The 14963-nt window shown below is 45.6% G+C and overlaps 1 protein-coding gene across 1 annotated transcript in view; it reads right to left on the reverse strand.

Annotated features, from left to right (window-relative positions):
* Nucleotides 1–14963, reverse strand: part of LOC102921222 (serine/threonine-protein phosphatase 4 regulatory subunit 1-like) — a 94647-nt gene that overhangs the window by 17718 nt on the left and 61966 nt on the right. Inside the window, 5 exon segments of the mRNA XM_076568435.1 lie at nt 199–377; nt 891–1049; nt 2816–2881; nt 3494–3601; nt 11318–11464. Coding sequence (XP_076424550.1) covers nt 199–377; nt 891–1049; nt 2816–2881; nt 3494–3601; nt 11318–11464 — 659 coding nt within the window.

Genomic DNA, 14963 nt, shown 5'->3' on the forward strand with positions numbered 1-14963 from the left:
TTATAACCCGGCAGTCATGTTTCGAAATCGTTATTGCAATTACTTTTTGCTTCTTTACATAATTAAAGCTCTAATATTCCATCTTGCCCAGAAGGTCACTATTACTAAAACTGGAGATGAGATAATTGCTAGAATTCTAGGTGGATGCTTGAGGTGAAAGGGGGGTGGGCTATGCCAAGCATCCTGGCTGGAGCTTACCCTGCTGAGGAGGTGGTACTGCAAATGCTGGGCCTCCCCGAGGCAAAGGCAGACTCCCCCTCTTGGCTCGGTGGCCGGATGCTCAGGGTGCCGTCCTCCTGGACACACAGGCCAGCCCGGGACGGACTTGCAAACGTGGAGATAAAGGGCCCGAGTGCCTGGAAGGCGGCTTGGCGCACCTAGAACCAGAGCACACAGTGTCTACCTGCAGCAGGGACCACAGCTGACACCAGGCAGGGCAGAGAAGGCTCATCTCAGGTTTGCTACTTTCCAACCATCCCTAAAAGCCAAGTAACCCACTGTCAACAGAAAATAGGTACATTTAACACCACAATGTAGTCTTCATGTTTCTAGACTGTGAACTCCACATGACAGCAGACTCCATGAAGTCTGTAGGAAGACCTCACTGACAGTGTCCAACCTGCCTATGACAGTGTAGGAAAGAAGGTAAAGCACTTAGAAATGTTTCTTCTCAATTCTGGCTTCTATAATGTGCACTTTTCTTAGCATTGACCCCAAAGGTGTTGCGATTTCAGTTACCCTAACATGTAGCTCCGACTACAACCATCAGTAACTGACAGGGAAAAGTTACATACAAGCTAGAAACCAAGATGGATGCTGGAGACAGCTGGGTGGCTGGAGAGATTGACACCACGGAGGCCAGTGATGCTGCTGGCTGTGTAAGCACTCACCCATCGACAGGGATCACGGATGAGTCTGATGAAGAGAGGCGAGAGCTGGGACCTGCGGACCTCAGGGGAGGTGTTGTAGGACACGGCCACGAAGCATTCAGCGCATGCTTTCCGCATCCCCCACATGTCATCGGAGCATAGCTCAAAAAACGTTGGTATCTACCAAAACAAACAAAACTATGGAGCCACTCAAATCTGAGTGCCCTGTGGATGTTCAGCACCTGCCCCAGTAGCCTATAAAGGCAAAGCCTCAGGGGCATAACAAAACAATAATAAAAAAAATAATAATAGCAAAACACATTCTCTAAAGGTATCATATAAAAGAAATAGTAAATAGGAGAAGAAAGCATAGCTCTTTCACCACCTAACTTCAACAATTGATTTGGTGAAATTTAAGAAGATAATGGAGAAAACAACAAAGACAGCTCAAAAGTCAGAGGCTCGGTGAAGAGCAGGCTCACCCAGCCACCGGCACTGTCTTTGACCAGGGTACTGTCAGTCTGTGTGGTTGAGAGTAGACATGGGGTCACACCTGGGATCCCAGCACTCAGAAGGCTGAGATAGAAGGACTGCAAGTTTGAGCTAGCCTGGGCTACACAGAACGTTAGACTGGATATCATTTCTGTCCACAGACATGCAAACTATGTCTAGAGGAAGGCAGATGATCCATGTATACTCCTCTGGAAGTCATTTGAGTTCTGTGCTCAGACTGGGAATGTGTACTGTAGGGCTCTCCACTGAGCTTGGCTGCTATATTTTTCTGGTTTATTAGCAAATGAGTTAAATATAATTTTTTACATATGTTCATTTATGTCTATATGAAGGTGGCCATTATATCTTTTAAATTTTATCTTTTAAAGGGCTTTGATTTTAATATCCTAATGTAAAACACTTAGCTTAAAATGTTTCACAAATGGGAGCATGATAAGCAGGGAAGAGCGACCTGCGGAACAGAAAGGTGGCTGTGCTGGCCACTGCCACCCTCACCAGAGACATCAACACAATGCTAATGTTCTTGATGCCTTCAGAGCAGAAGCCCAAGATAAATTGTCTTGGGTTAGTTACAATGGCTTTGATGTGGCTTACACTTTAAATGAAACAAAATGTGTTTCTGAATTGAAATTTAAAAATCCATTTAGAGAGTCGGGAGGTGGTGGCACACACCTTTAATCCCAGCACTCAGGAGGCAGAGGCAGGGGGATCTCTGTGAGTTGGAGGCCAGCCTGGTCTACAGAGTGAGTTCCAGGATAGGCTCTAAAAGCTACAAAGAGAAAACCTGTCTCAAAAAAAAAAAAAATCAATTTAGAGATGATCCTCTTTGAGGTTAAATTCCAACCACAGAGCTAGAGCATTAAATAAAGAGAAAGGTGTGGTCTCAGTGCCCAGCAGCTGCCCAGGCAAAGATGAACAGTAGAGTCTCTGCCCTCAAGGTCCCCATCCGTGAAACCCTCACAAGGTCCTCTAAACAAAAGGCTACAGGGGGTGAAAAAAGAAAAAAGAAACATTCTACAGCACGTGGGCAGGTGAGTCTGAGCAAGGCAAGAAGGTTATGCACTCCAGCTGAACCGGCAGCATGTGAGGTGAACCCACCCAAACCAGCAGAGTGGCACAGATGTGGGGTGACTATAGGTATGGTAGAAGGGACCTGAATGGTTGACAAGGCTCTGGATTTTAACCTACCAACCAAGAAAAAGATGCCTAGCGTTTGCAGGCTCAAGGGCCCGGGACAGCTCCAGAAGGGGTGGTGGGGAGGCAGGAGAGAGTGCGGACAGAGGAGACACAGGACAATGTGACCAGGAGTGGGGACAGCATGAAGGACACAGGGCACAGAGTCTGGGCTCTCAGTGTCCACCCGCTTGCCAATCAGACTTGCAAAATACACCAAGAAGCATGGTAACAATTACGATTGGCAAAACTTCACATACCAAAAATTTCTCAGTGGCTTCTTGTCCAACAGCATGACAAATATCACCAAAATGCGTGGCCCAGACCTGTGAAAGACAAAGGCATACCCATCATTTCTTTGTCTTTCTGTCTTAACAAATTGTACAACCTAACAAGCAGGAACTCTGAGAGCAATTATCCCTAGTCAGACAGCTAACAAGCCTGTACCAGACCCATCGCCCACACAGTGCCATGCAAGGTGCCTGCTGCATTGAAAACAGGGATTTACAGGAGGGTGCCCACTTCTTTGGCTTCCTGGTTCCTAATTGATCTTGATGCATAATGCATTTGGTTGTGGTAGAGCAGAGCCTGTTTGCTTCTGCAGAGTGAACGAGATCCCCAGTCCTGACCACATGTGGCACAAGGGCCTGAAGAGCAAGTAAGAGGCTGGGGCATCACTGTCTCTAAACTGGGCTGGGACAGCCAAACCCTGAGCAACCCAAAGGGAAACCTGGAATGGGGTGGAAGGCATAGTGAAGACAGCAGGGCTCTGGAACAAATCATCTCAGGGATCAACGGCCCGTGAGTCTGTATATTGCTATCTCGCCTGCAGTGGGATCCCCTCCCAGACTGCTTACTAAACAAGTAGACAGAAACACTAGAGAGACAGACTTGGAATTTTCAACTGAAACAGAGATTCTGGTCTCTTATGTTCCCACCTTCCAAACTTGGAAGAGTTTCCCGTCACTACACAGTTCACAGAATCGAGGCAGCAGCAGGTGCTTAACTGTGCTCTTAGTCAGCATGGATGCCATTCTGCAGATTATCTGTAAGCAACAAGAAAAGCAGGATGGCCTGACATACCCAAACATCTCCATCACGTGACAAAAAGACATATATTCAAAATAGTTCTCAGCCAGGTGGTAGTGGTGCAAGCCTTTAATCCCAGCACTCAGGAGGCAGAGGCAGGCAGATCTCTGTGAGTTCCAGGCCAGCCTGGTCTATAGTTCTATAAGTTCCAGGACAGTCAAGAATAAAGAGAAACCCTGTCTCGAAAAACCAAAATAGTTCTCAAATAGTCAGGAAGGAAAATACAGGACACCTTTGGAGTTCTATCAAGCCAGATGATCAACAGAGGCCAAATATGTCTCTAACTTTACCCAGATATGAGCTCTCCTGCAGCCCCATGAGCAACTGCCCAACCCCTACCATGCACCCACTGCTGATCTTCACTGGCTTGTTTTACCTCCAGGAGGGTTACTGTCCCAGTTTTCAGATAAGGTAACCAGCAGAGAAACGTGTCAAGTGGTGTAAATACAAATGAACTGCCTTGAGGTGAGACAGAGCCACAGGACACACAGGCAACATTGCTCCACACAGCTGTAGGTGGGCGTGCTTCATGCTCTCCATCCCTGAGCAGAAAAGTGAGACCCCAAGCAAACATTACAGGGTTACTGGCTTGAGAACTCATATTTGAGCCTTCCAGGAAAGCTGGAAAGAGTACAGAGTGCTTAGGGAGGAAGCAAGGAGGAAGCCAAAGAAAGAAGAGGCCACCATCATGATTCTATCCTATCTGCCTCACTGGACAATCTCTGAATAGGGTACATACAGGGGAGATGGTGAGGGTCACACGACCTAGAAAGCAGGATCTGAAATAACACAGCCCAGGCAACACTCTTCAGAGAAAAATAAGAGAATCTAGTTTCTATTTTATCAACAAGATACAACACAAAACAACAACAAAACCTGCACAGGCATGAACTTAGCACCATTAAAAAAAATAAATAAGCATGAGACTAGAAAGTGTAATCCATAGTTAAAAAAAATCAGTTAATATCCAGAAATTAGAATTTACAGACTTAAAAAAGAATTTAAGGCAGCCATTATAAATATGCTTGAGAACTACAAAGAAAAGATAGTTACAATGAATAAGCAGATCAATACTCTCATCAAAGAAATAGAAACTACAGAATATAACCACATAGTAACAGAGTATCTTTTGCAACAGGTGCCCTTGAATGTGACTGAGAAACAGCAAGTTAAGGAAGGTATCAACTCTGGATGTGCCTGTGAGGGCATCTCCAGGAATCAGCCCCTGGCCCAAGAGTGCTTTAATCCACTAATGGGGGTGGTGGGGCCTGTTGGAGATGAAGAAGGCCATGGGGGCATTTGGGGACTGGATTGGCCCTGGTCTTTGCCGTTCCTGCTCCATTCTGCTCCCCATCCTCCTTGATGTCATCCATTCTGCCTCATCTTCCCCATCATGACAGATGACAACCTCTAAAATTGCAAAAATAATAAAACAAATAAATATTTCCTCCTTGTGAGTCACTTCTATCAGGCATTGTCACAACAGTGAGCCTGCAACCTTCCATGAGCTTTGCTGAATGAACTACGCTGCAGGTAACAGCTGTGGAACTGAAGAACCACTCCTCTGAAGGCAGGAGCAACAACCAAAAGGCAGAGACTGCATGTCTAACTGCCCTTAAAAGATGAAGGCCTGCCAGGAATATTGGCACAGGCCTTCAATTTTGCACTCAAGAGTCTGAAACCGGAGGATTTATGAGGTACAGTGAGTTCAAGGTCAGCCAGGCCTACACAGTGAGATTACCTCAAAAAACTACAAATAGGCTGCACTGCAAAGGAAGGAGTGTATGAAGGAACAAAACCCCAAATTTCCTAAACCCTGTAAAATCTATGTTGTTCAACAAATATAGAGTAGGACAAACATTGTTAGAACCCAAAGAGAAAAGAGGAGGAAAAAAAAAACTTGGGGGAGATACTGGATCTATAAAAGCTTGGAGGAAGATACTCTATCTATAAATGCTTGGCGGAAAGATACTGTATCTGTAAAAGCTTGGAAGATATACTATATCTAAAAAAGCTTGGGGGAGATACTGTATATCTAAAAAGCTTGAGGGAGATACTGTATATATAAATGCTTGGGGGAAAGATACTGTATCTATAAAAGCTTGGGGGGGAAAGATACTGTATCTATAAAAGCTTGGGGAAGATACTGTACCTATAAATGCTTGGGGGAGATTCTGTGTCTATAAAAGCTTGGGGAAGATACTGTATCTGTAAATGCTTGGGGGAGATACTGTATCTAGAAATGCTTAGAGAAGGTAATGTATCTATAAAAGCTTGGGGGAGATGCCTATAAAAGCTGAAAACAGATACCGTATCTATAAAAACTTGGGGAAAATACTGTGTCTATAAAAGCTAAAGCATGAAATCTGACTTCAGAGAGAAACAGGAGACCCGATGGCAACAAAACAGCTTTAACACTACAAGGAAAATACAAAGCTGGAGATCCAGGATTCTATATCCAGCAAAACTAGCATAAAATTGAGAAAAGTAAAGACTCTTTTAAGACTAGAACCACTTGGAGCCTTGAAGCAAGTTCTTCACATGGAAGACAAATGACAGGAAGAGCAGTCACTAAAAATGGCAAAATTGAGCATATAAAATGCTATTATCTTTCTCTAAAAGATAGAACTTTTTAATAAAACTCCACTTCCTGGTTCATAATGTAACATATGAAATCAACAGCACAGATGGTGAGAGTGAGTGACAGAGACAGTGCTGATAAAGAAATCAGAATGGAATCCTACAAAGTATTCAGTTACCCATCACGCAAAGAAGAATTAACAGAGGAGCGAAAACTGATAAGAAAATGAGAAAACAAACAGCAAAAGGGTGGCAATAAATCCAAACATGTCAACAACAATATCAAGCAAAATGGATTAAGTATGCCGATTAAAAGGCATAAACTATGGGACTGGACACAAGAGACCCAATCTTGTGCCCATGAAAAGAGAAACGTTTAAACATAAGTAATTCTGCTTGATGATGAAAGTTAGTAAATCAGAAGGGCGTAAACATTAAACCTGCTTCTTTAAATACAGCAGAAAAGACAGGCTTAAAACCACTGTTTCCTTTTACAAAGCAAGTCAGCTGAACTCGAGGAAGCGGAAGGCAGAACAACAAAGTAGAAAGCCACAGGAAACCAAGCAGGGGAGAAAGTGAGGTTAACAACTGGGCTGAAATGCTAAGAGCTGATAACCATGAATGAAAGGAAACACTACAGATCTGTCAGACAGAGAAAGGATAAGGGGATACTGCCAACAACTCTATCCTACTAAATCTCGTAGTTCAGATGAAGAAGGTAAGTTCTCTTCAACATAAAAGAACTAGCAAAAATGAACTCCTCATCTGAACTGAAGTTCTTATCAAAACCATGTCATGTCACAAAGAAAACTCTAGAGCCCCAGGTTGACTGGTGCATTCTAACAAGAATTTAAGAGGAAAAAAGGATCCTGATCTTAAATAAAACTCAGAAGAGCCACTTCATGGGGGGGGGGGGGGCGGGGGCGGCGGCGGCACAGCTAGGCACAAAGGCCAAGGTGTAAGTCTGAGAATGAGGCCTACTGCACACTCTCCTTACTTCGGAGAGGACATAGCAGCCGAGAACTTGGCAGACACCATCTCTGACTAACTACACCAAAACTGGCATCACGGTGCTTGGGTCCTGAGCTTTCTGCCATGCCATGCCATGCCATACCAAGAACATGCTATGTCTATGATATTCCCGTCAGAGAAACAGAGGCTAACACCAAAACGGAGGAAACACAATTCCAAGACAGAAGACATTCTACAAAAGAACTGGTCTAGACTGTGTCAAGACTTCCCAAGTTACAAAATTCAAAGACTTGGGAACCACTTAAGATCAGGAGAGCAGAGAGAGGATGACTTAGGGTCAGGAGAGACTGACAAAGACATGTGATGTGAAGGTAGGTGACATCAGTACTTGTTAAATGTTCTGACTTCCACCCTTGTACTATGGCTTTCCAAAACTTTCCTTGTGTTAGGAAACACACACTGAAGTCTTTCAGTGTAAAAAGACCATGTCTCCAACTCATTCTCAAATGGCTAGTGTATGTATACGTGTGTACACAGACACACACAGACAGATAGATAGATAGATAGATAGATAGATAGATAGATAGATAGATAGATAGATAGATAGACAGATGCTTTACACAATCTATATACACACATACATGCTTAACATACATATGCATATGTGTGCATAAACAGAAAAAGAAGAATGACACCAATAAAAGTGACAAGCTACTAGAGAAGCAGGAACAAGGGCACACAGAAGCTCATGTTTATATTTTTCTAACTCTTCTGCAAGTTTGTAATTAAAGCAGAATAAAAAGCTACCTCCTTTAGAAAGAATATCCCAAAATATAAGTAAACAGGAGAAAAAGCGGAAAGGAGGAAGGACGGATGGACATTCTGTCTCCAAGCTCTGTCTCTCGGGGACACAGCACTGCCATGGCACAGTAAAGAATTCTGGGTGGGTAATAGAGCCATCATTCTGTTGAGAATTTGTACACAGACAAGAGAAGAGGGGAGGGAGAGAAAGAAACACAAAGAAACCTAATTGGGGTGAGGGAAGGGTAATCCAAGCCCAGAACACAAATCAGGAAAAGGCCTGTGTCTTCAAACTCTGAGGACACCTGCTTCTGATGTAATGCTTAGCAGAGTGTACAGTGACAGCCACAATAAATGAGGATGCGAAACCTCTGTATCCAGGGCAACGGGCAACTAAAGAGCTCCCTGTATCTCTTTCCACTCCTCCCCGTCCACCACACCCACATGACCTTATTACTACACCATATAAGACAAATCCAGAATCATTAAAAGGCAGCACACAGTGACAAGAAATGACATTCCAGAAGCCCTGGCAAGCACTTGTGTGGAATGATGATCTTCACTGAGTTGCCTAGAGCCAACTATTCTTTACAGCCCACCATAGCATTCTTCTTAAATAAATGCACAAATAAAAAAGAGCTCAAAATAGGGATGACGACCAAAAATGAGGAAACCTTACTGTGCAAACGTGTTGAGAGAAAAACAGGCTTCTGACAATTAGTTATCATCGCAGAATGCTAATGGCCTCCCTGCAAGCAAGAGGAATTATAATTGGTCTCCAGTGGCCTGTTTATCCTGTCGAGATATAATTACAAGATACAGCACTCACAGTTTTTACCAATCCATTCATCCGACAACTAACATTTATTCAGCACTGACTCTGAGCTTGGCCTTGTGTTGGGTGCTGATGGCATGAGGCCACAGTGACCCCAGGTCAGAGCTCACCATTTCAAGGGACAGGTAAATGGGACTTCATAACTCAACTGCTAAGTGAAAGGAGATGGGACATGCAACAGCCTGTGATCAGAGAGGAGGGTGTCACTAACAGTGACCACAGTGTCTGGGAAGACATTAACAAAGGAATGTGCCTATCCACGTGACAAACCAAGAACTGAGCCTTGTCCCCACAGGAAAGATGCACTGTCTAACTGCAGTGTACAGTAGGCTAGCTCACGGTCCCAGTCCTGCAGGCACCTAAGCCTGAGAACCATAACCGACTAACGGGGACTCCCAATGAGAATAGAAGTTGAGGAAGAGACAGATGTGTGTGTTATCCATGTGACAGGCCATTTCCTGCAGAGCAGCCTCCTTCTGAGTTGGCATGTGCTTATATATATATATACAGATGTCACAACATCCACACACAAGGCTGCGAAGAGAGTTCAGAATGCAGATTGTCCAGCCCAATCTTCTTCCACCAACACCATCACTCTGCCAGCCAATGGCTTCCTAAATGGTTCCTCAATGGACACATGCTAGTACCACAGAGTTTAGGGTAGTGCCCACTGAACCAGACAACATTTTCCTTGGGGAGCTTCACAACACACATGTGGCCTCTTCTTCCTTAAATAAAAGCACCTATATGCCACATACATTGTCATTTCCCAGCTGAAAAGAAGGCAGCCCCACAACTCTTGGTTTCCAGGATTCCCTAACTTCCAGGCTCCAGGGAAAGAACTGCAGCAGAGCACAGCTGGGCCAAAGAACAGCATCTCCTGCTCCTGTGGGATCCATGGAAAGATGAGCATGCCTTCCAAATGCACATGAGAGGACAGAGCTCGGTGACTGGTCTGGGAGCACACAGTAGGGCTTCAAGTCACAAACCAGAAACCAATTTCTTCTGCAAATGGCCTGTGGGGATTGTTTATAGGAGGCTTGTTATATTTTCCAAATAGCTCGACCAAAAAAAAAAAGGGGGGGGGATGTGAGGGTAGGGGTAGGTGTACACCACTAACAAGAATGGAGTGTTTGGAAACAAAACAAAATAAAAATCCTCTAGAAATGCCTTCAGCATTATTCTCCATGGCATTATCAGTCTTTAGGGATAAGACACTTGGCTGCCAGTTGTAACCTTGGAAACTCGCCGGACCAACTTCCAAATGAAAAAGAAGATCTACTTGGCAAAGTTCACTGCTTGACTGCCAAACACCCCGGCTAAATGCTATTATCCAGGTTCATTTTGCGAAGTAAATTAAATTTCTTGTAGAGAAACTTGAAATTTATAAAAGAACCCTGGAGAATTTGAATTTTAATAATCAATTATTCCTCAGACTGATTCATCTTATAAACATATGGAATATGCAAAAAATTAAATTAGTTTAAAAACCCGGACCTTTAACGCATAGTTGAAAAAAACTTTTACACAAATGAAGAGTAATCGCCAAATGTTCTGACGCTGCAATATAATTTTTTAGCTACATGGCGTATAATGCTTTTGCACTTTGGGAAAAAAAATAATTCCTTCCTCTAACAGCATTCCTTTCTGAACAAGGAAACAACTATCTGCTCACCCAGCATTCATCATCCAGGCTTAGGATTTTAAAACCCTTTATGCAAAAATATTTCCTAAAAGGCTGGACCAATCCTGCAGCTCTGAACCGTAATTCACAGAAAGGGTCAAGCACACAGCCTCATCTGCACGGGTCAACGGAGGGGCAGTAGCTGAAGTAAATGAGATGGCCCATGATGGTCCCCGAACACAGAGAAGGAGCAAGGCTAGGCTGTGACACTGGGCAAGCATAGCAGAACTCAGCACTGCTCACAATCAAATAAGGAGGAAGGAGGAAGCCATGGCTACTACACAGTCCCTTAGCAAGAGTTTATGCAGCCTGATACCATAGGATACCACATGGAAAACCACCAAAACAGGCCAGATGCTGAATCTATCCCCTCTGCCTCTGCAAGTGTGCTGCCACACCCACTTGTCAGGGATTGGTCATTTATAAAAGACATTAGGTGTAATGAGGTTTTTGACTATCTAAGTACTGCCTAACATTACCTCACACAATATTCCCGGACCCTAACTTTGAGAACAAGGCCCCAACCCACCATGCTGAGGCGCTTTGCTGTGAGAATGGGTATCCTGCCCAGCATTAGTTTGAGTTAGTGGTTGATTGACACTTACCTGGCTGGGACATCTCCAGCCCTGGTGCTCCAAGAATGAGCATGTCTAAAAAACAGGCTCGAAGCTACCCATGGAACTTCCCTGAAGGAGCCCTGGCCACCTAACTCAGGGAATGGTACTGGCCAAAATCCAACTCTTGTGAAATGCAAGTCCTACAGTAGCCACCAAGTGCACAAGCCACTCCCAGAGGACTTACGCTCATGGCCTCTGCTCTGCACTCGTCATCACAGGCAGGGGCAGAGCGCTCCAGCAGAACGGGACACAACTTGCCTTCGACATCACCCTGGGAAATTAGAGCTTGCTCCAGAAGAGCCAGCAGCACTTCCTGGCTGGATTTCCTGACCTGGAGGGGAAATGGTAGAAGGTGAAATAGGAGATGGGTAGATGCTTTCTCCAGGAAGGAGACAGCTCTCCCCAGGTGGTCCTTCATCTTCTGGGTCTACCCTTTGCTCCACTTCCTGGGGGAGCCCCAGTATCCTGGTGTAACCATTCCTCCCACATGCACATCTTTGTGTATGATCAGTAACTGTCATGTGTCTTCCAGACTGGAGGGCGGTACCGTGTCTGAACCGCCTGTTGTCCTCACCACACCCTTAGCACAAGCAGCAGGTGACACAGAGTTCTGGTTTTGTTGGGGCTCCTTGAATGGACACACATCTGCCCCACTGGCACAACCATCAGAATGAAAGCCAGCACCTACTCCTGTCCTATGCAAAGCTGGCCCACCACACACAAGACCTGGGCGGTGTCTGGAAGAGCCCCACTATGGTGGAGAACATTACAGGAATAAGATACTTCTCATCCCTGGTCCTTGTGGAGTGAGCTAACGCCAAAGTGTAAAGGGACCAAAAGAAGCTAAAGAGGCATTTTTTGGGGAAATGAAAGCACCTGAAATTCCCATTTATAGAGTGAGCAATGAAATATGCAGTTCATTGTCAGGAGAGGAAGGCGACAGAGTCATAACAGGCCCCAGAAGTGAACAGACCTTGTCACCAATGATCAGTCCATAGCAGGGTACAAGAGGGCAAGCCCCAAGGCTGCAGTCACAAAGGCTACATGACACCAGGGCTTCTGACCCCTGTACAGGAAAACAGTGCTTCAAAAAGATGGCTCTGATAGCAGTGCTCCAGGTGAATTGCAGGCAATGAGAGAGGAGGACAGAAGGCCAGCAAGGCGTCGAAGGCAGAGCCCATCTGGGAGGGATGAGACCCCGCTAGCTAGCTGTGTCAAGAAAGGTGATGGCCCAGCAATATTACCCGGCATGGTGACAAGACTGGGTCCTGCTACAATGATTCAAGTGTCAAACTGACTGAGGAGCAGGCATGTGCCAGGAACTAAGCATATCAGAAGGCCATGAGACAAAGAAACAATTCTGGGGCAGCCTGGACAGAGAATACTCACCTGGAGTGTACCACATGGAGTGTACCAGGAGGGAGTCAGAACACTCACAGGTGACCACTAAGGATACACAGAGCACAGTGGGGATATGACCAGAATAAGTGGCCACTGAGGATACTGAGAGGGCAGCAGGAACTGGACAGTCACGGTGGAGATAGAAGACATGGAGACAATATCCAAAGACAGGAGCTGCCAAGAACAGTAATTAGTTGGTGCTCTCCATAGACATTTCTATGTCAATCTCTGGAAGATGCAGCTCTGAAGGTTTGAGTTTGGATCTTGTCCATGAGCTGAAGGGTCCAGTCCTTGGCCTGTGGCAATGCTGGGAGATGGGGGTGGGGGGGAACCTTTGGGTCAAGGGGTAAAAGCCCAGCAGAAGAAAACCAGGTCACTGGGTTGTTCTGGGTGCTCTCTTTGCTTCCTGTCTATCACGAGCTGAGCTGCTCTGCTCCATGCATGCTCCCTGATATAATGTTCTGCTCCACACAGGTCCAAAAGCAACAGAGCCAAAGCACAAAACTTCTGAACTCAGGAGCCCAAACACACCTTTCCTCTCTTAGTTTGTCTGTTTGTTTGTTTTTTAAGACAGGGTTTCTATGTTGCCCTGGCTGTCCTAGAACTCACTCTGTAGACCAGCCTGGCCTCAAACTCATAGAGACCCACCTGCCTCTGCCTCCTGAGTGCTGGAATTAAAGATGTGCGCCACCAATGCCCAGCTTAACCTTCCTCTTGAAAATTGGGTTATCTGGTATCGGGACAGAGTGGTGGAAAAGGAATGGATCTTTGAAGATGTGATTAAGAACCCTGATGCCAGCCTGGATTAGCCCAGTGGTCCTAAGTGTCAACACAAGTATGGATTATGACAAGAGAGAGGAGAGGAGAAAATGTGAAGAATTGCTTAGAGGTGGAGGCATTAAGTGACGTAACCATCAGAAGCTGGACAGGAGAGGGCGGGTTCTCCTCAGAGCTCTGTGGCCCGACCCTGACAACACTTTGTTCCCAAACTGTGGGAGTAAAGGCCCAGGGCTTTGAGCTGCCAAGTTCCTGGCACTTTGTTACAGTCACCCCAGGAACCAACACACAAGCAAGGGGAACGGGACTTCAGGTTCACAGAACAGCATGCTCAAAAGAACAGGGAGATGACATCTGGGGATGCAACAAGTTCCAGGTGACAGAGCAAGGAAAACCTGCATGGAACAGGAACTGAGAGTGAGGGAGGTAAGCCCAAGAAAGACTGACACTGTGCCACTAAGACCTCTGGGGACCAATGCAACTACATTGAGTGCCACCAAGGGCTGAAGAGCACAGATGTGACAAGATCACACTTTGGTATGAGTGATGGTGACAGAGTAGCAACCTGTGGTGGGTACAAAGGATAAGCATAGGTAAGGAGCTCCTGGCCCTACAGACAGAAAAGAGAGTGGGAGCTGGGGAAAACGGCTTAGGAAAGCCATTTCCTAGAAGGTCACTGAAGCAAGGGTGAGCTGACACTGCCCTGGCTACTGACAGCCAGAACAAAGGAAAGAGAAAAAGGAGGAGGCAGGGCAGAGAGAGGACCAGCTTCAGGAGTCTGGTCTCTGTAGTCTACAAAGCGAGTTCCAGGACAGCCAGGGCTATTACACAGACCAACCCTATCTCAAAAATACAAAAACAAAAGATGAGGGTGGTTCATAGCCATTATCCCAGCACCTGGGATGCTGAAGCAACAGGATCACTGTGAGTTCCAGGACAGCTTGGGCTACAGTTGAGACCCCATCTCAACTCATGCAAACAAACAACAATGCATTTACTACATTTAACCTACTAACAGACTAGCCAACCTCAAATGTGCTGAGTGATTACATTAGTGACAGCTGGACAAGATCGCCTACAATAACCCGATCTAATAGTCAAGTGCTGAATAACTCAGGTAATTGGTTGAATGCAATAATGAGAGTAAAAGCCAAAATCGTCATCTGCGTACACTTTGGCACAACCATAAAGAATCAGACCTTTAAGCCATCATAGAGGACTGACAAAAGTGTGAAAGGCGTCTCAGGATGCAAAGAGCTGAGAACAGTAGTCAGGACACATGGTGCCCACATGCATGGTGGCTATCTGTTCCCAAGTCACTCTGGTCAGAGCATAGGAAGGCATGTGTACAGAACCCCAGCCCAGGGCCCCGAGAGGATCAAGGGACACATCTAGCCCTTTTGTCTTCCCACTCTCCGGGTGGGGCAGCAGTAAATGACTGACAGGTATCCAGTTCCAATCTCAAAAGCAGCACCACTAATAAATGGAGCATGGATCATGGAGACCCTAAAAGGCTGACAATAACTGAACTGGATCTGAGGAGGGGGTTGGGGACAAATGCAATGGTGAGCACACTTATGTGAACAGCTGAGCACTGCATCAACTAGCTCAATGGCTTACAACATGGAGGAACACGCAACCATGGCCCAGAA

This window comes from Peromyscus maniculatus, chromosome 4 (assembly GCF_049852395.1).
Source record: "Peromyscus maniculatus bairdii isolate BWxNUB_F1_BW_parent chromosome 4, HU_Pman_BW_mat_3.1, whole genome shotgun sequence".
In the NCBI taxonomy this organism is placed as follows: Eukaryota; Metazoa; Chordata; class Mammalia; order Rodentia; family Cricetidae; genus Peromyscus; species Peromyscus maniculatus.